Source organism: Tachysurus fulvidraco, chromosome 14 (assembly GCF_022655615.1).
Source record: "Tachysurus fulvidraco isolate hzauxx_2018 chromosome 14, HZAU_PFXX_2.0, whole genome shotgun sequence".
Classification (NCBI taxonomy): domain Eukaryota; kingdom Metazoa; phylum Chordata; class Actinopteri; order Siluriformes; family Bagridae; genus Tachysurus; species Tachysurus fulvidraco.
In genome coordinates, this window is record NC_062531.1 from 18,990,448 (window position 1) to 19,014,489 (window position 24,042).

Consider the following 24,042-nt stretch of genomic DNA (forward strand, 5'->3'; position numbering starts at 1 on the left):
TATGTTTAAAGAGCAATAAATAAAATATTGAATAGAAATGTACTAAACATGTAATGAATACATGTTTCTAACAGATAAGATCTGAAATACCGGTTAATTTCGGACTTGCAGGAGAGTTCGAAGTTGTATTCGCCTGCTCTTGAAGCACTGAAGATCAGATCAATGTCCAACGTCTGTAGCGGGAGCAGCGTGCCAAAGCCATCATTAGGCTGGACATCAATGAACTACACAAAAGAAATTAGGGGATCAGAGAATCAGAGATTCTCTTATCTTTCACAGTCTATCAATTTTGTTACTGGTGTCAATTTTACCAGTTAAAAAAAAAAATTATAGACAGTAAATATTTTCTATACTAGCACATTTGAATAAAATTATGCAGGTGATTTGGTTCCTGGTGTGTTTTTTTGTCATATATATTTCAGATCAATTCAAGAATAACAAGCCTGGTGTTCAGTCATATTAAACCACTGTACCATGATTACAACATTTACATTGGATAATTTCTGAGCTCTGGTATTATTTTGATTGGACTTTTTCTATTCTGTCACTGTCTAGTCCAGGTGTAGTAGTTGCAAATAAGTTGTGTGTACTTACTTGGTGGATAAAAGAATGATGTCTAATGGATAATAAATAATGTAGGTCTGCAAAACTGAATTCTAAGTAATGATATAGGAATTTGAACGCTACACCTGAGGTCAGGAAATCACTACTTGGCATCGTGTTTTATGGGAAGAGATATACCATTCTACCGCCATCCTATAAACCTTTCCTGAAGCGGGCGATTTAGTGGCAGATGGATTCTTCCCCTTAGTGACCCCCTCTACACAGGGTGCCGGTACACTGGTCACAGAGGAAATTTTGTGCTGAAGTAGTCAGTTTCTGAAAAAAGCTCCTGGGTGTGTGCCATGTCGATGATATTTACTGTGTTCTCATCCTTTTGCCAAAGATTTTGGAGAAAGGATGGATTCAAAGGTTATTTGGCAACCATTTTGTCTTGCTTGATGAACTAACTATCTAACCAGAGTCTAAAATATTGTCAGTATATTATAATTATCACATTAAAAGCTGCAAATATGGTTTAATTCAACAACATGGTTTGTATCCTCATTATTCAGAAACGCATACGGTAAAAATAGCACTTGATCCAGTGCATCGTATTATTTTTACACAATGAAGTACAGAAAATGACATGCACTAAGTGAATACCAAAATAAACTCAATTTCAGTATGCATGTGCCTCTAGTCAACTGTGGTACAAATGTTTTAGAGAATAGCATGATGACAATGATTCTTGTTGTAGTATGTCATCAGTGATTAACTGCTATCAGTTCAGTAACATATAATCATATGATCATATAATACGTGAATATATGGCAGATAAAACTAGACCTTAATTCCTCAAAACGACTTTAAAGTGCTTTCGCTGGTGAGTGTGATTTCAAAGAGCCAGAAATAGATACTGTGTAAAACTCTTCACATTAGTGATGCCTTCAGGCTGGTCTATCAGTGAAAATGAGTGGAGCACTATTTCAGATGTGCTCTAATAAAACAGCAGCACAGATAATGCATATTAGTACCAAAATCATCATAATTATGTGTTTCTTTTTCTGACTCTTTTTTTTTTTGCATACATGTAGTTAATGAATCTCTATAAATAAACATATTGGCATATTCGATTAGTACTCTGTACTCACCTTGGGAATGCCCACAAAGCCGAAGTCCTGGGGCAATAAAGAGAGGTTGGTGAGATGCACAGTGGTTTGAACAGACTCGAACACGGTGCAGTGCCCAAAATCCACCTCGGTGCGGTCAAACTTCAGATCAGAGGTGGTCACGATAGCGTGGACAGTGAAGGGAACAGGCTTTGCCTAATTGAAAGTAACCTAATTAGCCCTATTATTATGAATGGTTACATTACATTTATAAAAACAGATGTGACAGAAAGATTTCTTTGAGTTCTGTCAAAGCTCTCTTTCACTAACCATGTTTTACACGCTGCCATTTATTTATAGATTAGAAAAAACGGATGGAGACAAGGTGAGAGAGAGTGGAAGTGAGAAGCTATACGTATTTGCATTTGCATGTTTGTTTTCAGCTTCATAGTGCCATGGTTTCAATATACTTATGAGCACTTATGCATTTATAGATGTCACGTCAAGGTTCGAGAAAAACAATCGTCTTCGTCCTATGATATAATATTTCAATTCTAATGGCTGTGGTCTCTCTCAGGATGATTCCACTCATGTCCAGGGGCCAAGATAACTCACTGAGTGGTTTGAAGAGGATGAAAACGATGTATTCATATGCTATGGATTTACAGCCACAAGATCCACCCAATTCAATACCAGTGGGAGATTGTGATGTTATGTGTTAGGCAGCAATCTGTGAAACGGTCATCAAATCATTGGCTGAGGGAATATCTTTTTGGGAGACTAGACCTCAAAATGACAGAATAGTGTCAAATGTCCTGAGAATCATTCTGTATTTTGGCTATCAAAGAGTAGGTGTCTATCAAAGAGTAGCTCCTGCTAAGGTTGTAATTGAAGGTTTTGTGTGTGTGTGTGTGTGTGTGTGTGTGTGTGTGTGTGTGTGAGAGAGAGAGAGAGAGAGGAGTATGTGTATCTGGTTTTGAGGATTTGCCATGGGCAATGTTTTGGTCAGGAACACAGGTTTGAGCTCAGCATGAGTTCTGGCCTGGAAACTGTATCTGAGTGGGTGATAGGACAAGCGGATGATGTTAGATCCTGTTTGCCAAGGATAGAGTAGTAGAGGGGGGCTTTTTTTTTGGAAAGGGAAAGTTAACCAGAATCTAGGCTGAGGGATTACGGAAGTTAGCCTTAGTTTCTTAATGATTCTCCTATGTTAGAGTATGCAGCTATACGCAGCTATAAAATACGTAGTGCTACAAATGCAAATATGGTGGGGTGAACTCTAGGTCACTAGGGGAATGCCAACATGATGTGTGAGAGAGAGAGAGAGAGAGAGAGAGAGAGAGTAAAGGCAGCCATGGTCTATTTTTGACTTGTTTGACCTACCTGATCAGCCACCTGTATATTAAGAGGTACCTCCAGGACTCCCGTGTCCGAGTCAAAGAAGGACTTGGCGTCCTCTGGCAGGCTACATCTATCAAAAATGACATGAAGGACAGGCCAAATTAAACATTGGAATGTACTGCTGATATGACCGGAATTTAAGCTGGACTTGCTTTGTCACCAATGCCAGCCTTTGAACCAACTTGATGCCTATACGTATTCGCCAACCAAATTCACTGAAATACTACTCTCTCTAAGAGATATTCTGATCTCAGTTTTTATTCAAAAACAGCTGAACACCAGCTAGAATAGTAACTAATATTATACAGTGGATTTGATGATCTGTAGCAGAGATTAAAGCTGAGAGAGAGGTAGAGAACAAGGGAGATAGAGCGAGAGAGACAGAATGGAAGAGGGAGACTGTAAGAGACAGGAATTTGTAGAGAGAGGGAAAGAGAAATAAATAGAGCGAAACAAGAGTTGCATTAGTAGTTTCACGTAGTCCAAAGGCTCTACCGTGCGAGAGCATGGTAACCATGGTGATTGTCGGTGCAAGGCACAGTAGAGTGGGATTTAGAGAGGGACATGCAGTCAAATGTCAGATTATATAATACAATAAGCTCTGCTTAGTAATAATATGCCTAAATTAAACATCACGTGGAGTACAAAAGCTACTAAAGGTCAAACACAATAAGGTTAAAGTGCTCGATAAAAATTTCTTTTTAAGAAAATTGTCCGGTTTCACATAAGAGCAATGAGCAAAATGATACAATACAGTTAAAATGGATGTCACTGTTCTTTGCATAGACAATGTAAACACTATATTAAAGACACCATCGCTGTATGCAGGGATATTTTAGTACTTGTATATTTAAATGCTTCAGATAAACAGGAATTTCTCTCTCTGTAGACAGAGCTACATGAAATAATTGGCCAGTTTTCCTTTGGAATATTTTTTTTGCAGGTCGTTAAATGGTTGATCTTAAATGTTGTGAATGCCCCTTTAATCATGCAAGACCTTCTAATATAATGAGCAAGACTATGATTTTTGCAAAATCCAAATTCATGAAAGACTAATAAAATCCTGCTCTTTACACAGGAGCGTTAAAAGCTGAAACTAAGACTTTGGCTTTTGTATTTGTGAATCTCCGCAAAAATAGACCTTATTGCATTCAAAACTTTCTCCTCCAATAGGGTAGCTTTATTAAGTTAAAATATCAAAATTGAAATTTATTAAAAGAAATTTCTTTAAATTAATCCCTGACCTCTACAGCCTGGATATTGGATATTAAACCTTCTGTACCCCAGTAATGTATCCGAATCGTTGCAAAATAAAAATAAAGCAAATCCAGTAAAAGTATTATGAACAATGTTGTGATTTTTTCGTACTGCTAAAGGATGATATAATGTGACAACTATATTTTGGAGTCCCTAGTCTAGGATGTATGTGCCATTTACCCCATCCATGCTACCATCTGAGAGCTCTACACTGGTGTTATCAATCCCACACTAGCACGATTTATTTAAAGAATCGCTTGTTCTCGGTTAATGGAGTCTCGGTGGGAGCGTCACTCCTGAATTAGCTTGGCGTGGTGCTGCGGAAAAGCCTTGCAGGGCGTCACATGGCCCATCTGTCGGAAAAAAAACAGGCTTGTAGCACAGTTTTGGCTTCTGATATGAAAGCACACCACGCTACCATCCAAATGATCAGTATCATTTTTATTTCCATTACTGCATTTTTTCTAAAAGAACCTTCTGCCTAATACCAGTCCATGAAACAATCTTAAAGACAAAATTCTCCTAATGAAAATCTAAAGCTTACATTGGGTATAAAAATTCTACACATCCTTGTTATAATGGCAGATTTTTTAGGCAAATAAATTTTCAGAATTTTTCCCACCCTTACTGTAAAATTACAATATATAAAATTAAGTGGGGAAAAAACAATCAGAAAAAAGAAAAAAAGAAACTTTAGCTAGTTGCACAATTGTGCACATGCCTAAACGAAAACTATATTGAAAAACTTAATTGAAGCACATATTGATTTTATTGCACTACTCATTTTTTTGGGTAAGAGTCTATCAGTGTCGCACATGTTGATTTGGCAAGATTTTACCCTCTTTTGGGTATAAACATTCTAGTTCCATTAAAATATAAGAGCATCTCCTGTGCACAACCTGCTTCAGGTCACCACATATTTTTGACTAGATTTTTGACTAGAATATTTTAAAAAATGTATCTTCTCATTTAGTTGTTGAATTGGATGTATGCTTTGAGTCATTGGAGGTTTGGAAGGTGAAATTCCTTTTCATCTTCAGCTTACTAACAGATAGTAGAAGGTATTGTGCAAAAACTGACTGGAATTTGTAGCTACAGTTTTCATGATTCCCTCATCCACAATAAAAGCCCTAGTTCTGGCTGAAGAAAAGCAGAAATAATTGCATGATTCTGGCACCACCATGCTGTACCGTGGGTCTGGTGTCCTTTTGGTGATTTTTATTTGGTGCTTTTTAACACCAACAACACCTTTGGAAATTCTGGGAATACTATACCTTATGGAATTGGTCTTATCAGAACTTGACATATGTTTGTCACATGAGCTGGGATTAATCTCAGATGCTTTTTAGAATATGAGAGTTTGTTGTCACATGCAAAGTGTAATCAGTACTTGTCAGTTATTCCTGCTTGTCCTTTAATAGTGCTGTAGGTCTTATGGCCTGGAAGGGTAAGTTTTTGTCTTATCCTTTTATACATTTTATGATGTCCTGTTTTTTATGATGTCCCTTTGGTGCTCCATTTTCTCTAGTTTTTGATGATGACATTAATGGTGTTCCATGGTACATCTAATGTTTAGGAAAGTATTTCAAATTCACAGGATCTGCCTAGTCTGAAATATTTACAAAGCGGTCATTTAAAATTCATTAATATTACAGTTAGTTTGCTATTAACGTTCTCTTCTAGATTATATCCTGATTCATTATATAAAACTATGTCAATATTTAAAACTGTAACTAGTTTTCTTAGTGTTGTCTTGAGTAAAGACGTGTGCGCGCGCAACCTAGTTTGAGGAGTCAGGAGAGCAGTTGGAGGATCACCAAAAACAAACTTTACCAAAAGATCATGGAGAGATTTCTGTTTGGGAAACAAATGAAGGTTTTTTAAAGACTATTTCTTCAGACTATTTAACTCATCATTTTAAATTGTCCAGACAAATACTAATTTAAACAAGTGAGGTTGGTTATATTATGATGCATTTTGCTTTCTGATTAGTCCACCCAGTACATTACAATACAATATGTTCTCAAGTGTGTATAGGTATTTCTATATTTAAAGCAGACAGTCAAAGAGCAACATGAAATCGATTCTAACTGCACTTTCTGCAGAATGCTGTATAATGATGAGTCACATGAATAGACAGCCTTGCTGAGCTTGTGAACTGAATTTTAGGAAGTATTGCTTGCAATGAAAATGAGAAAACTGCAGCAGGTTATATAAGCAGTAAGTCGAGTAAGTCAATTCAAATCTCACAACTGGGCTTTGAGCATGGTGGAAGAGGGGTGAGTTAATAGCAGGAAGGATGGATAAATTGATGGGACTGAAAGAGAGGACAAGCAGCATCAGGGTTGTTCTAATCCCTGTTTATAATACCTCTGATTTACTAAAGCTAAAACTGACATCTGCTCTAAAGATTTGCTGGGAAAAGCCATAAGACTGGACACTTAAAGCTTTCTTAGCAACAGTGAACCCAAAAGAAAGGGCTTCATCATACCTGGATATGGATAGTTATCAAATTATAGGGAAAAAAAAAATCTGTGACTTTGTTTCACTGTGAGGGAATTTTGCTGGAATGGTTTATGCCCACTTTGTACCCTAATAAATGAATACAAGGTTATTGTGGCTGATTAATGTCATTATATGTTAAAACATTTCTATCCTGATGGGAGTGGTCTCTCCCACTCAACAAATCAATTCTCACCCACAGGGCACAAGGACTCACTTGTGAATTAGTTGTTAAGTATAAAAAATGTTGAAAGTATTCTGTTGTTTTCACATTCACCAAATCCCAACCCAAAAAAAGATCAGTGGAAGGTTTTGGACTGATTATTACACAGCGCTCTCCATCACCATTAACAAAACGCAAGTTGAAGGAAGAAGTGTTATATCCCACAAGTACAGCTCCAGAGACAATAGCATCTATGACAAAGTGGCAAAGTGACAACACAATGTTGTTTCAAACAATGTTTGTTGGCCAACGCAAGGCATACAAACACAGAGTTGATATTTCCTTTAACGTTTTAGCTCTCTATAGCTCCTCTGGCCCACCTTCAAGATCTTCATCTTCTTGTCACTGAGAGTCTCACACAGTAGGTAGTTCGGTACAATTCAAATTGATAATTTCGCTATTTTATGACTGAGAACTCTAGAAGTGGAAAATTGTACTTTAGTGATTACCTGGGCAGGAATTTGAGCTGGGCATGAAAGCTTGACTTTGCCTGAATGAAGCCGGTTTTAGGCAGAATGTCCATGTGGTTCTTCAGCTCCTTGCATACATCGAATGTCAATCTGAGTGCTGTGCTGGCTCTGAAACACACATAAATAGTAAAGTCTCATGATGCTAATATAACAAAAGTTATCTTAAGCTCTGCAGTCAGTCTTCAAATGGGCTGCTCTTGCTGAATACCATACAGTGGCTCTGTTTATGTACAGTACGGCCACCAGCTGTGCCCTTACTATGACACATACAGTGCATACACTTGACTTTTACAGTAAAGGATCATACACTTTTCCCAACAAATTGAGAATGAGTAATATAAATACAGCAAACAAAGGCACACATGATCCACCTGAATAGACATTAATAGCCCCACATAACATACAGTGTTCCCTTTTCTCTGCATTTTTTAGGTGACCCAAATGTTAGGATGAATCTACTTTCGGCAAAGAGGCTCCAGATTGAAGGATATAAATGAGGCTCTATCACAGGAAAATTCTCCACAGAATTCCGACTACGCACACCTACTACTGCGATGGCACCATGCCAAGAGCTTATCTCTCTTTATGACTCACTGTGGATGTTGGGTTATTTTCAAGCTTATGTAAATAGTTGTGATTTTACTCCAGTTTAGGTGGTTTAAATATGTGTAGTTCAGAGTCTTCTGCAGTACTAGCAGGATTGTCATCACCACCAACAATAATACAGCTTACAATACAATAACAATACAGTAATTAAAAAACAAACGTGAAACTGCCTAACTTTGTTGTCATTGTATAGGTATACAAACACGAACACATATTCAAATAGCATATTTGTTATGTGTGCATTATGAATATGTAAGTACTTGTGCAGTGTCCTTCAAACCTCAGCAGTTCCTCAAGGGAAGAAGAGATGGGATATTTTAATGAGGAGCCAGAAATTCCCTGACATTGCACTATGCTGTCAGCACTTAAATTTCAAGCCCTCAGTAAAGTGACCTACATAGTAGAAAACTCAACAGATGTGCTTGTGCCACAGGCAAGGGCAGCGTCAGTCCATGGATATAAATGGAAAACTTTAATGGTGCACCATGCCCTAGTCACAGAAGAGCTACTTCTGAGAGACTTCAGTCACTGTACTAACTGAGCTCGCTTAAGTACTTACTGAAAAATTTAATTCTTTTCTGATTTCACATTAGCACTTTTTTCCATCAATCAATGTCCCTGCAAGCCACATCAATAGCTCATCCTTCAGCAGCATATATCCTTCACTGTGTGATGCTGCAATTCTAACACTGCACTGGACTAAAGCTCATATGTTGCATTTTTCCACCCTGACTAGAAAAAGCCAAAGAAACACCACATCAGCTTAAATTTCTAACCCAGAAAGTAAGAAAGGTGTCCTCAAGCCTGACGTCAGCATCCATGTCAGCATGGCTGAATACTTTTATGTGAGTTTATGGCATTTACTGTATTTACTTTAGATCAATTTCCAATTACCTACTTGTTCCCAGATAATTGCAGACTCTATACCTTTCATGTGCTCTTGCTTCACCCTCTCTTGCTAATTATGCCCTAGTCTTTCTTTCTCTATTTATTCTTTTTGTTTTATTAAAAACCATACACACTATTTCCACACTGTTTTTAATCCATTGAAATAATCAGATTTGATTTATTAATCTGTTTTAAGACAAAAAAGAGCATCTTGTTTTAAAATTGGCTGTGACATGAATGTAGCTCAGGATAGCTTAAAACTCACTTGCTAAAAATGCATAGTCATAAAGCAGAGACTGAAGAGGATGCAAATGCAGTTTAGTGTTTTATGCAAAAGAGGAAAGGCAAAGAAATACAGTACAAACTTGATTCAAAGACTCAACAGTAACCATCAGTGGTCAGGGCATCGGCAAACAAGGAAATACTAAACACAATAAACAGGTAATGCAAGGTAATCAAAGACCAGAACAACAGCAAGAAAGACTTGGAAATGCCAGGCACAGAAACACTGCGTGTAATCAGGGACAGCCATGTTTGTAGGTTGCAGTGCAATCAGGGAAGCAAAGTTTGTCATGGGTTGACCTGATATGCATACAAAGTCAAAATTAAGTAAATATATTTGATCATAAATATATATAAGTAAATATAAAACAAGTAGCCTTTATTTTAAAATATTAATAGATTATTTGAGCTGATTACAATCAAATATGAGTCATACCGTTTATTTGCCAGTACATTCTATTGCCACAACATTATATCATGGCTGGGAGACTATGGGACTGTGGGAACTATATATTTACTACCTGCATCCATACACTCGTACAACTACTCCTCTCTGTGGTCAATGTGCTAGATTACTTTTAATCAAAAATAAAATAAGAAAGAAATGCTTATTTATTTGAGTACATTGATTGAAGATGTCTGGATCAGTTAAATTTCCAGATATTGCATGAACCACTGCAGTTTTAATGAACATGAAAAAGTAACAAGGAAATGTTCAATGAACAAAGAAACAGTGAATTAAGATATGTTTAGGTGTTAAGTTTCAAGAGCTAAGAGTGTGTGGCTAGGAGAGAGAGAGAGAGAGAGAGAGAGAGAGAGAGAGAGAGAGAGAGAGAGAGAGAGAGAGAGAGAGAGAGAGCGAAATGAGAGTGTTATCACACCCTAATCAACAAAGAAAGTGGCAGCAGTGCAATGCATATAATCATGCAGATACAGGTCAAGATACAATTAATTTTCACATCAAAAAGCTTCATATCAAAATAATCTCAGAAAGAACAACACACTGAACTGCATGGTCTACAATAGCATGTTTCAGTCCTGTCGATGACAAGCAGAATCTAATGCTACAGTAGGCACAGGCTCCGTGTAAGTGGACAGTTGATTATTTTTTTTCTTGTGCCTCTTTATAACCAAGACCCCCAGGCCAAACACTATTAATTTCTGATATTTCTCCAATATAAAACCTGAAAATACCCTAAGCCATATGAGCCATTATAAGTGGCACTCCCCCGAAGTTGCTTCATAGGCAACTAACACTAACATAACACTTGATTGTTATGTATTTTGACAGAATTTCAGTCACAAGAATTAAATCGAAAAGCATGGACATCTATAAAATATGAATGTGTTAAGAATGCTGTACACAAAGGAGAAGCTGGGAAGTCCTTCTGCAATGAATCCTGAAAAAACATTGATTATCTCTTTACAGTGGCACCTGTCAAAGGGTGGGATATATAAGGTGGCAAATGAACAGTCAGTCCTCTGAGTTTATCTGATGGGTGCAGGAAAAATGGGCAAGTGTAAGTATCTGAGCGACTTTGTCTGGGGACAATTTATGATGGCTGGATAACTGGGTCAGAGCACCTGCAGGTCTTGTAGGTTGTTCCTGGAATGCAGCGATTACTACCTACAAGACCTACATATTAAAAATGGTGTATGTAAGGAGAAGGAGTAAACTGGTCACAGGGTCATGGATGCCCAAGCATCAATGATGAGCATGGGTAGTGAAGGCTAGCTTGTGTGGTCCGATCCCACAGAAGAGCTGCTTTTTTTGAACTTTCATTGAACTTTCACTGGGAGCTGTCACCTGTGCCCATACTAACCCTGTCCACTGGTGACAGCTCCCAGCTACAATGAAAATTGGGAGCATGGTCTGATGAATAACATTTTCTTTTACCTTATGTGGATGACTCTGTGTATTGCTTCCCTGGGAAAGAGGTAGCATTGGAATGCAATGTAGAAGGAAGGCAAGCTGGCAGAGAGTGTGTTATGTTATGGGCAACTTTCTGCTGGGAAACCTTCCTCGGTCCTGGCGTTCTTGTTGATGTTACTTTGACACGTACCACCTACCTAAACAGACCAAGTACACTGCATCATGGCAACAGTGTTCTCTAACTGCAGTGGCTTCTTTCAGAAGGATAATGCTCCTTGCCGACTTGGCCTTCAAATTCCCCAGATCTCAATCCAATCGAGCATCTGTGGGATGTGCAAGACAAGGACACCAGATTCATAGTGGCACCACTTCTCAACTTACAGGACTAAAGGTCTTGTTAACAGATGGCACACAGCCCACTTTGGGAGGTCTTGAGGAAACCAGGCCTCAAAGAGTCTAAACCTTTTTGGTTGCACAAGGGAAACATACACAATATTAGGCAAGTGGTTTTAATGTTATGGCTGATCCATGTAAATCCTCACAAACTACAACATAATAATAAGGAAAAGCTACACAACTCTACAAAAAAATATTTTATGCCTGATCAGAAGTGTCAGTCAATTAAAGAATGTATGCCTACAATGCATTTCCAATGGAACTGCTATTCATCATTCCGTGTAAACTCTAGAGACTGTTGTGAGTTAAAATCTGAGATTGACAGATTCTGTAAGTATATAAACTCTGTATAGATAGATAGATAGATAGATAGATAGATAGATAGATAGATAGATAGATAGATAGATAGATAGATAGATAGATAGATAGATAGATAGATAGATAGTCTCACTAAATTTGAATAAGGCAGAAGAAAATGTCAGTAGAAAAGAAAAAACAGAAACTAACTGAAAGAAGCGGCATCTTTTTTTATATAGCTGGTGTTAAATTGGCCACAAAAGCTATAGATAACAGTAAGATGTTAATTATGAAAATGAGATGGCAGGCGCTTGAAACTTTAAGCCTAATTAGACTACTCCTCGCTAGCTGTTGTTTTCTCTAGACAGCATCATTGTGTTGTCCTAAGGGTTCCCACTGAAGTAAAGCTCATTCACTAAAATACAAAACCAAGCAAATGTCATATCAGAACTTTATTGTCTGCTATAGAATACATGAGAAAATAGATTTTATAGAATTATCAGCTTTCCATAATATTAAACTCATTCAACCTTTAAAGACAAGGCTGTATGAAAAAATCAGCTATAGCTGTACAGTCCTCACAAGCTTTTAACTATAATCTTAATAATATTGCCATTGTTATTTCTTTTCTAATTCTGTAATTATGTACCGAAGCAAATATTAACAGACCAGGCATACATTAAACAAAAAAATCAAATTAACTATTTGAAATGAATCATAAATCATTAAAATATTGTATAATTTTAGAGAATACAATGTTCTTAGTCTTGGATAAACATAATTGTAATTGATAAGTATAAGTTATAAATATGACATAAAAAATTATAAGTGTACTCTGGCAGTGCTGTCATTTTCAAGAGCCTGGGGAACACACACACACACACACACACACACACACACACACACACACACACACACACACACACACACACACACATACATTATATATATTATATAATATTATAGTCTGTGTCTGTGTGTGTACCTTGACTCTATTACACACTGCCAAACGTCTGACCATATTATCCTTTTATTACTGTATTCCACCTTTACACTGACATAATACAGTCTAAAAAGCTGCTGCTGTCAACCCACTTAGTAAATACGTAGCACTGGGAAGAAACCTTGGAGGATTTTCTTTGTGCATGTGTGTGTGTGTGTGTGTGTGTGTGTGTGTGTGTGTGTGTGTGTATGTCTATATTAAGAATTTTGCAGACCAAGCAGTGCACAACTCATAGAGGAAGAACACGAAAAAGGAGCAACAGAAATAAAGGAGCAAAGGATTGTGCCTACCATGGGTTTGTGTGCACTGTGTGTGTATTTGTTTTTGTGTCAACCGGGAGAGGTGGGTTGTGTGTTTGGACGTGAATTTTTGTGTGTGCAGCGTACATTTGTGTGGGTGTGTGTATGTGCATGAAAGAGGGAGGTTGTGTGCGCGTGCTTGTGTGTGGGAGGGGTCGGCAGTAAGAAAGGCCTGTTAAACTAGGCAGAGATGACGGGATGAAGGGCTTATTTTAAGATGCTTTCCAACAGCACTGAGCTCTATGTCAACGTTTTCTGTCAGTCTTTTAGTTCAGCTTATTCTTTTCACTCTAATTTGAATGCTTTAATCGTGTGATTCACATGCAGAGAATTACATGTGAGTCACTCACTCACAAACTCTTTTTATTGAGAATTCCACATCATTTTCATTTTCTTAACTCTGTTTACTGCGTGAAAGCAAACATACATCACAATGGTCTCATAAAGTCAATTAGTGATGTAGGTGGGTTTTGTAGAGATGTGGGTACACACACACACACACACACACACACACACACACACACACACACACACACACACACACACACACACACACACACACACATTACACACCAAAACATTTAAGCACCATTAGATCTGGCAGTATGACCTGAAATCCACATAAACACACAAACACCCACAAACCCCCAACATACACACAGAGGCAAACATGCAAAAAAACATGCTCACCCACACATCTACCTACAGTAAGACTATAAATAACACGCACAGTAGACACTGAACATTAGTCACCAGTAATTGCATATGTAAAATATGCAACAATAAATGGATTTTTTTATATTTTATTTTATTATTTAAATAGCAGTGATAAAAATGTAAGTATCGGTTGTATTTTTTTTACAGATACTTTTTTTTTTTACTGTAATGGCATTTGTCAGATGATTTCAACTGACAAAATAACATATAAACACCGGCAAAGTTGATTTGATTGACCACTCATCCAAATGGATAATTTTAATGATAGATGACTGACCACACATTTCAAAGGCTTACCCCCATTTAAGCACAACTTTGTAATTTTACACCTGGGATGAATTTCATGTTATGTTTATTATTTACAAGCATCTCCATCAGTATTCAGAACAATTCCTGCTTCTGTGCTTGGATCAACTGATTATATGTTTTGACCTCAGTTAGGCATTTGGGCTTATAACATATTTTAACACCTCTATTTTAAGAGTAGTATTTTGCAACAAAATTGTATCCACTTTCTGCCTTCAGAGATCACATTAGTTCATAATGAACCAGTTTAACAAAAGTGTTGGTAAAAAAAAAAAAATCAGTCTGCTTAAGGATTCTTTCAGTGCTAGCTTTTTAGCTATGTGTGTTTTCCTCACACAATGACTATCTTGCTGTGATCAAGCTTTGGATATAAGCCAGAGTGATACAGACACAAGCCTGATATACATTGGGGATATGCCCGGCCATTTCAATCAGCATTTCAGTCATTTATATTCGTTCACAATTTTTTTTTCACAGTACCATACCTTTGCAAAACATTTTATATTATTGCACCAAGTTGTCAAAAATGGGAACTGAAATGTGCACTAACAGAGGTCCAATGGGGAAGGAACCTGGCTGCCTCATTCTTGGGGGGAGGTACAATAGATGGAACAGTTAACAGGGTTGTCAGTTTTAGATAGAATAAAAAAAAAAACCTCTGCGTGTACCAAAATCTTGCTTAATCATCAAATCATAAATAAGATGTCTAACACCTGCATACAGTGTGAATAAATGTGTTTTCCTTCTTCAGAGTGTGTATATTTGCAGATAGTTTCAGGTCTTTTGTGTGGTTTTTGAGATGTAGCGAAACTCTGCATATAGAATTCACAATCATCCATGCCCAGTGCTTCTTTACAGAATATTTCACTAGAAATGAATCCAGTGGCATTGTCCTGCATCAGGGAGAAATGCTCATCGCTTACCAATAGCAGCTAGTGGCTCTGCAAGCAGCCAACACCTGCCAGCAACAAGTCCAACAAGGGCCTCCTCCCCCATTGTCGCCACCTGTCCTAAGTGAACCTGTACACATGGTGCTCCCCAAGAAATTCAATGGGTAAGCTGATCGCAACACACCATCCCCATAACTCTCAAACTCTAACTATTCTATACCGAGGAACTGGCATTTTACATCCTCTCCTCCGCAGCTAGTATAGGCTACCCCTGCCTTCACTGACAATACCCAGAAATCAAGACTTGCTCATCTGCAAGTCTCCATTCTTCCTGAACCACTGCCTCTAGCACCTCCATGTCATGTGCCACTGCCTGACCACCTCCATGGAAAATGCTGAACCTCAGGAGGAGGTGAAGATCCTCATGGAATACAATGACTTCAGGAATATCTTCAGCAAAGAACTGGAAACCAAAATGCCCTCTCATTGAATCATTGAGCTGCTACCCACACGCCATGCCCCCAAGTTGTGAGTTTACCCACTATAAATCCCCAAAAGTTAAGCCATAGATGAGTACATTGAGGAGGTCCTGGCTGCTGGGTACTTTGTCGAGAAGAAAGACGGAGGACTTTGACCCTGCATAGATAGGGCCTCAATGGCATCACAGTGTGGTACCCATACACCATCCCCTTAGTCCCAGCTGCTCAGGCACAGCTCAGCATAGCACGCATTTTCACCAACTTGTACTTACGGAGCACATACATTCTGGTCAGGATAAGAGAACGGTATGAATGAAAGACCACACCACCATGGGGGCACCAGAGGGTACCTGGTAATGCCATGTGGACTGTCTAACACTCCCACAGTGTTTCAGGCCTTCATTAATTAGATCTTCATAGACTTGACCACTATGTCATCGTTTACATTGATGACATTCCTGTCTACTCGACAAGCATGGAAGCAAGTCTTCTATGTCCGCACAGTAATTGCACACCTGAGGCAACACCAACGTTTACAGTGACACCATCTCTTTTCTAGGAATCAAATAGGGGTGGCAATGGTTCCAAGCAAGGTACTAGCAGTAAAGGATTGACTCTCACCCATCATTTACTATCTTCTACAGATGGTTCATACGGAACTACAGTTCAATGGTAGCCCCCCAACCACGCTCCAATGAGGCAAGCCCAAATGGCTGCACTAGACAGAGTCTGCCCAAACGGACCCCATCTCAAATCACCCAGACCCCAGTATACCCTTCGATGTGGTTGGCAATACCTCAATCTGTAGGACTGGAGCAGTGTAGTCACAAACTATTTCTGTGTGCCTTCTATTTTTTTGGCAAACTATTTTTGTGTGCCTTTTACTCCCATAAGTTGATCCCCATGGAAGCCGACCAAGATGTAGAGACCTGCATCAAGGTATGCCATGTCTGTGCCCAGTCTAATCCATCCCGTCAGTGGCCAGCCGAATTCCTGGAACCCTGGTAACATCGCACTATTGACTTTGTCACTGACCTCCCTTGTTCCAATGGATACACCACCTTTCATGTATCACTTCTCAAACCCGCCGATAACCCCCCTGACAGAGACCCCACAGCTGTGGATCAGTGTCCACAGCTAAAAATAGAGGGTGCTTTATTATTGGATATTTGCAAACTCCAATATATCGTCGATTAAAATGGATATGGACTGGAGGAGCAGTCCTGGGTCAACACCAAGGATATGCTAGACCTGGCCCCTTACCTAAGAGTTCCACTGCTCATACCCAGACAGACCTGCACCCGGACTACTTATGATTTGGGACTGTGTTTTGTATTGTGTGCTGTGGATTAAAACTTTGCATATGGACTCCTGTGCCTGGTACTTCATTACACTAGATTTTGTCTTTGGTTAATGATATCTTTGAATGCCTTGCTATACTATCCTACTTTTTAGACAATAAGTGTAATTACAGTAGTTGTAATTTTGCCTGGGGCTATGTCATCCTGCCCAATCAAAATCTATCATCTTGAGCCACTGCTGTTTATATGCTTTCAATTAATGCATATTTATAAGTTGCTTCAGATAAAGATAAATTTAAATAGATAGTCGATTTATTTTGGACATTGTCTAGGTAAACATATGGACGGACACTGCAGACCTCTTCAAACTATAATGGCTGTATAAATAATTAATTAAATAAATAGGCTACAAACAAAACTTACTAAACTAACCAGTCATTATTTTAACAGCGATGGCAAAAAAAAAACAAACAGCGATCAGTCGAGTGAATGGTGATGACTTATGTTTGTCTGATGCCACATTTATAATAGTGTGAGTGACAAAGATCATATAACAAAAAAAATGTGGGAAAAAATCAACATAAAGGGGTTTCCCTGTCCTCCACATAAATTATGGCACTAAAAATATAAGAATCCTTGCTCACCTGCTTTGCACTTCAATGCAGTCTTGGTAAAGGCGATCATACATGCAAATCTTTAGGTCCATGCTTGGCTTAGTCACCCACACAGGAACACTCTCAGCCACTCCATATGCTGACACTACAATCTAGATAGTTTCAAAAATACGTTCAGTTCACAGTTAAGACCATTTTACTCATTTTATGCCTTATATAAATATGCCTTACCGCTTGACAGTTGGGTTGTGAAAAGGTGATTTTAATATCTAGCTTAGTTTCTCCTGGGATGGTCGGTGTGAAAACGATGGGCAGTTTGATGCTAGCAAATGGGCCCACCTCACCCTCAAGCACCTGATGAAAAAATGAATGTGCAAAGTCTCATGTTATCTCTTTTGGTCTATTTTTTTGGTCACTTTTGGTCCAAAAAGAACATTAAATATGTCAGGGACTGTAGAACTTACTGACTAATGATCAATCAATAATATAACAATACAAGAGCATACTGTTACTTCCCTGGCTAAAATTTCCCTGGTCATTTTTTTCCTTTTTCTTTTCTCACACATTTTTTTTCAGTGATTGCAGCTCCTATTATATTCCGCCTTTCTCTTTCTTGATTTCTTTGTAGTTTTACACCAGTCGAATCCTAGATCTGACTGAATCAATCACATGGGCAATTTTCTGCAATTAGCCAAGCCTGGTTGTGCTTATTCAATATTAGTGTAATTCATGCTGCAGTGTAATTTCAGTGTCTTAACAGATAGATAACAATCAAAAGGACATTGACACATTTTAAATTGAGAGATCACACAGATATATGGCCATTATTAGCTATGATGAGACCAAAAACTGTTGTTTTTTATCCTCCCATGTAGCATCTTCAGGTGTCAGATTCAATATGGAAACAATGCCACTATGATAATGTGGTGGCAGAATGTAGTCTACTATGCAGAAAAAACTTCATATGATCTGGTTTCACAGTTGATCTCAGCTACAGCTAAGGAGAATAAGTGTTACAGAAGCCTGATTGAAAGGTTTGCTTAAGATAAAAGTCATCAGTGTAACATGAGTCAGAAGAGTTTGTGGTAGAACAGAAGTATAAAACTACATGAACAATTACAAATTGGTGTAGTACACAGTCATCCTTGCAATACGTGAAGTGGGTCATATTTCTGTAATGTAGATCTCACTAAAAATGAAAATCCCTCATTATTGTTATCTTTTCTGCTGCTGTATTTGGAAATCTACGGTCTTTCATGAGTGATATGAATGCATGTTAGACATGTGTCATTATTTGACACATATTTGTTTAGGAAATGCCAGACCTGTCTCCAATTTCTCATTAAAATCTGCCGGTGGCTAAAAACCCAACATAGAAAAAACAGACAGCGTTGATACATTTTGCTTTTCAAAATGGCAAACCTTTAGATATTCCTTTTGTATGATTTTTTATAAACATTTACATTTCAGTCAATTATACTGGCATAATTGACAATAAGTGTGAGTGAGCTTATTATGTTGTTGTCCTTCAGCTGCTCCCTGTTTAGAGTCTGCATATTTTAATTTTGGCTCTGGTTTCATGCTGGATTCCCTAACTTACACACCCCTCCCATTTTATACAAGCTTAAGACCATCACTGACAGTTATCCCCTCAGTGGCTAGGCCAGTTCCCTGCCTGAGAATCAAACCCAGGCTACAGCAGTGAATGTGTGAGATCCTACTGCTGAATGGTTGTGGTTTACTTAATTACACTTTTCAGCTACTAGGGGTTTCTGCATATGTGTCAAGAATAATTCTAATGCTATATTCAGACATACATCAACCTTATTGCTGCAAGTCACCAGTCGCTGTTCTTTAAAGTCACTAGTTGGTGTTCCTTCTACTGGTTGCCATGGTAATGGCATCTATCAGGTTTAGGGTGAATAGCACAGTTAGCATTCCACTTAACAAAGAATCAGTTTTCTTGTCACTAAAATGAACATTCTGGAGGGAGAAAATTCCTATATAAAAAAGACCAGTGCATATATCCATCATATAACAGAGATTTAGGGGAAACACTCATGTCCCACGGGTAGTGTCACAACCAAGGATGGAAGGAGACAGACCCGTATGCAGGATAGCTTCAAATGAAAAGGGGTTTAATAAATAATGAATACAAAGACATAAAGGACGATAACTGAAACAATACCAATGACGACACATAACAATGACTAGACATGACGAAGGGTAAACGTAACTAATGATTCCGCGCTGCACTCGGCAACGCGGCTCACTTAAATATAAAAGACACAATGAGGATCAGGTGTGGAGACAGGGAGGAGCAAACGAGGGCGGGGCAGACACGTGACGAGGAAGAAAAACAAATGGCACATGGCCAAAAGTCCAGGCTGAGTCCTGACAGTACCCACGGTGAGGTAGGTGGGCACAGCCAGCGAGGGCCGAGCGACGTCCACAGCCGAGCAGAGGGGCCGAACGACGTCCACAGCCGAGCTGAAGGGCCGAGCGACGTCCACAGCCGAGCAGAAGGGCCGAGCGACATCCACAGCCTAGCTGAAGGGCTGAGCGACATCCATAGCCGAGCAGAAGGGCCGAGTGACATCCACAGCCAAGCTGAAGGGCCGAGCGAAGTCTACAGCCGAGCTGAAGGGCCGAGCGACATCCACAGCCAAGCTGAAGGGCCGAGTGACGTCCACAGCCGAGCTGAAGGGCCGCGCATAACCCCCGACGCACCATGGCCAGACCCACGTCCCGATGACCAGAATAGAAGGGTGGGAAAGATCCTTCGCCACGGGCCTGCTGCACCCCCCGAGGAAGAAGTGAAGCGACGTCCTCCTCGGACGGAACCGGAAGTGGAGCGGCGTCCCTCACCGGAAAAAATGCGGAGTGATGTCACCAAAAAAAGAAAAAAGGGTCAGAAGGACTGCCGGAACAGTCCAGGGGAAGATGAAAAAAAGCCGTGCCAAGCTGGAAGCTATCCTGCGGGGTTTTAGTTTTTGGGCGGAATCATTCTGTCACAACCGAGGAAGGAAGGAGACAGACCCGTATGCAGGATAGCTTCAAATGAAAAGGGGTTTAATAAATAATGAAGACAAAGACATAAAGGACGATTACTGAAACAATACCAATGACGACACATGACAATGACTAGACATGACGAAGAGTAAACGTAACTAATGATTCCGCGCTGCACTCGGCAACGCGGCTCACTTAAATATAAAAGACACGATGAGGATCAGGTGTGCAGACGAGGGCGGAGCAGACGAGGGCGGGGCAGACACGTGACGAGGAAGATAAACAAAAGGCACGTGGCCAAAAGTCCGGGCTGAGTCCTGACAGGTAGTCACTGCACCAACATTTTACATCGCTGGTCAAGCCAGCATCTTATAGTATCCAGCTGTCATTAAAAATGAATAGTCTCTGGTCATTGCAAGTCACTGTGTGAACATAGCATAAGAAGTGTGCATCATATAGGAAAGTTTATGCACAAAACTATGAACACATAAGGTTAATAATTGGGACTCCAGTTCTGTCTCCCAGCATTACCATCACTGTTACCCTATACAGTGCTCTGTACACAACAGTTTGTATAGTGGATTGCGTAAGTGAGTGATTCAGACATAGTATTGGAATTCCTGATCAAATACAAGGATATAGACAGAAAATAGAAACTGTTATAGAAGCACCCAGTGCCTAAATTTTGTTTTTATCTAAAAGGATTTGAATTGGTTTTTAGTAGCTAATGGTCTTGAACTGTCAGTTTTTTTTAAGGTATCATTTTGTTTAAGGTGTGAAACCTTTTGCACATGTCCAGGTGACAAGGTGATTGATTAAGAAACTTACTTTACCAATGCTGATTTCAGTGGCTTCAGTGTCATGGTCCTGTTTAACCTCTGTAGCCTCACTCTTCTCTAAACCATCAGCTCCTAAAGCCTCAACACCTACAGATGTGTCACAGCTGGTTCGGGATGTATCTAAAAATCAATGTTTATCCAAGACATTTGTCAGATAGAAAAAAACTCATATTCTTATGGTGAACACTGCATTCTTAAAAACAGTCAGAAAAGTCCTTTTTTTTTTTTTTTGCACAGAAGTAAAGCAAACTGTGAATCAAAATTTTTGTTCACCTGGTTCCATTTGAGCAATGCAGGTAGCATTTTCTTTCTCTTCTTGAATTGTTTCCTCATGACATAAAGCAGCTTCGTTCACAGTGTCGCTCTCACTTGGTTCCTGATAGAAACACAATTATTGAAAAACTTTATTTATACATATTAATGCTTATATTTATGCATACTGATTAACAAGTTCATTCAAAGTTGTGCCTGTTCTGTTGGCTGACTGGAAAAAGTACCTGTTTTCTAGGAAAGGAATGTTGCGATACATTATGCAACTGAAGGCAGTTTGGGGAGAGGGGAGCCAGTGAATAGCGAGTACCCAGTGCCCCCCTGTTGGTCAGAGTGATTACCCGTGAAATTGTCTCCCCGACCACATGCGTGCCAAAGTCAATGAGGCTGCTATCAACAACCATCTGGGGAAAAGAGAAAAGACACAACATTTCCAGAAAGAAAACCTCACAGCATTATCTTATCTACAAAAAAAAATAAAAAATACTTGTGTATATGTGATACCAAAATGACTTGTAAAAACCTTTAACAGGTAGAACTCACCTCACATTTTTTTGTTCTGCACTTGATTATGACAGAAAAGGGGCCAGTAGCCGAATGAAACTGGATCTCGCCATCCAAATCTTTGTTCAGCTTAAGGAGACAAAATAGACTCTACAAGTTCATGCATAGGATTATCTGAGAAAAGACTGACGATTTGCTGTTTAGTCTAAACAGGGTGTTACACCAGGGAAACATAAAAATGTGCAAGGCATGGGGCACTAATGCGCTAAGACATGAATTTCTAAAGACATTATTAAGTCCTCATATTCTAACATCAATTTTTTGACTTGTTAATGTACCATCATGCCATGTCTTTACTTTTCATTATCGCTTATTGCCATCAAATGATTTAGAGGTATGTAGTATGAAGAACGTGCACAGACATTTGGTGGGAAGTGGTCCAAAACACGGGCAAGAGCGCAAGAGACAAACTGTCATACCGACATAAAGCCAGGAGACCTGATTGACATAGGCATGGCAAAACATAATAAACATGGTCAAAATAAACATAATAAAACCTCTAGAAAATAATTTTACGAAACCCTGCTTTAAGATATATATCAATATATTAATTGTACTGTATTGACTTCACCAATATGGGTAAATGAGCAGCGTGACAGGCCTGAGTCACCCAGACCATGTACTAGTACTACAGTGGAATTTGAATGGATGGAGAAAAATGAAAACAGGTTGAAATGAAATGATCAGTGCTTAGTAGAGTCTTTCTACGTTCGATAAGCAGGATCAGTTTAAATTAAGTTGTCCCATAAGCACCAACCAATGATGTCTGTGTATTCAGCTGTATCACAGCATTTAAAATGATTCACTTTTAATTTACTTTCTTTGATTTACCTCATCTCAACATCTTAAATAACACATTAACTAAGAAGGTGTGAAGGCCAGTGATACTTTTAAACGCACCTAGCAAGCTGAAACGAAAAATGAAAAAGATATCCCTGTGTCACGGTGTGACACGGTGAGACAAAGGCGAGTGAGGATCCAAATGCAGTTTACGGGTTTTAATAAACAAAACACAAACAAACAGGCAGGCAACGCGGAACAAACAGGAAACGGGAACATGAACATGCACACACCAACACCTGCCAATTGCCCTCCATCCCGGACCTATGTGCCCAAGAACTGGCGCACGAACCTCCTGGAGCTCCTACACTCCAACCCCAGCGCCGGCCATCCCGGCGTCACAGGCACCCTACACCTGGCTCAGAACCAGTTTTGGTGGCCGACTCTAGCCACAGACGTGCGCGAATTCGTCCGAGCCTGTACAATCTGCAATACCTCTAAGCCCTCTCATCAGCTCCCCGCGGGCTTACTGCTTCCCCTGCCCACGCCTCAACGCCCCTGGTCCCACATTGCAATTGACTTTGTCACCAACCTTCCCCGTTCCAACAACCACACGGTTATCCTCACCGTGATCGACCGATTCTCCAAGGCCTGCCGTCTGATCCCCATGCCGAAACTTCCCACAGCCTTCGAGACCGCGGAGGCATTGTGCAACTTTGTCTTCCGGTACTATGGCCTGCCTGAGGATATCGTGTCCGACCGCGGTCCCCAGTTCACCTCACGAGTCTGGGCGGCATTCTTCAAACAACTCAACGTGAACATCTGCCTCACCTCGGGGTACCACCCGCAAGCCAACGGACAGACGGAAAGGCTGAACCAAGATCTCATCCGGTTCCTACGCTCCTACTGCCACGATAACCAGACCGACTGGAGCACATACTTGATGTGGGCTGAGTATGCTCAGAATTCTCTCCTCAAACCTGCCACGGGTCTAACCCCATTCCAGTGCGTCCTGGGATTTCAACCTCCTTTGTTCCCCTGGTCCGACACACCCTCGGACCTACCGGCCGTTGACGAGTGGTTTCGTCGCAGCGGGGACACATGGAGCGCGGCGCACCGGC

General features: G+C 39.6%; 1 protein-coding gene across 2 annotated transcripts in view; it reads right to left on the bottom strand.

Moving 5' to 3' along the window:
* cfap74 (cilia and flagella associated protein 74) overlaps positions 1-24,042 on the bottom strand; it is a 49,621-nt gene that overhangs the window by 12,235 nt on the left and 13,344 nt on the right. For both annotated transcript variants that reach the window (XM_027167289.2, XM_047800188.1), the window contains exons 16-25: positions 22,121-22,210; positions 21,805-21,981; positions 21,581-21,683; positions 21,297-21,427; positions 17,688-17,810; positions 17,487-17,608; positions 7,485-7,613; positions 3,036-3,123; positions 1,695-1,868; positions 91-224 (exon numbers count right to left, since the gene is read on the bottom strand). In XM_027167289.2, the coding sequence (XP_027023090.2) occupies positions 91-224; positions 1,695-1,868; positions 3,036-3,123; positions 7,485-7,613; positions 17,487-17,608; positions 17,688-17,810; positions 21,297-21,427; positions 21,581-21,683; positions 21,805-21,981; positions 22,121-22,210 (1,271 nt within the window). The remainder of the gene's footprint in view (positions 1-90; positions 225-1,694; positions 1,869-3,035; positions 3,124-7,484; positions 7,614-17,486; positions 17,609-17,687; positions 17,811-21,296; positions 21,428-21,580; positions 21,684-21,804; positions 21,982-22,120; positions 22,211-24,042) is intronic.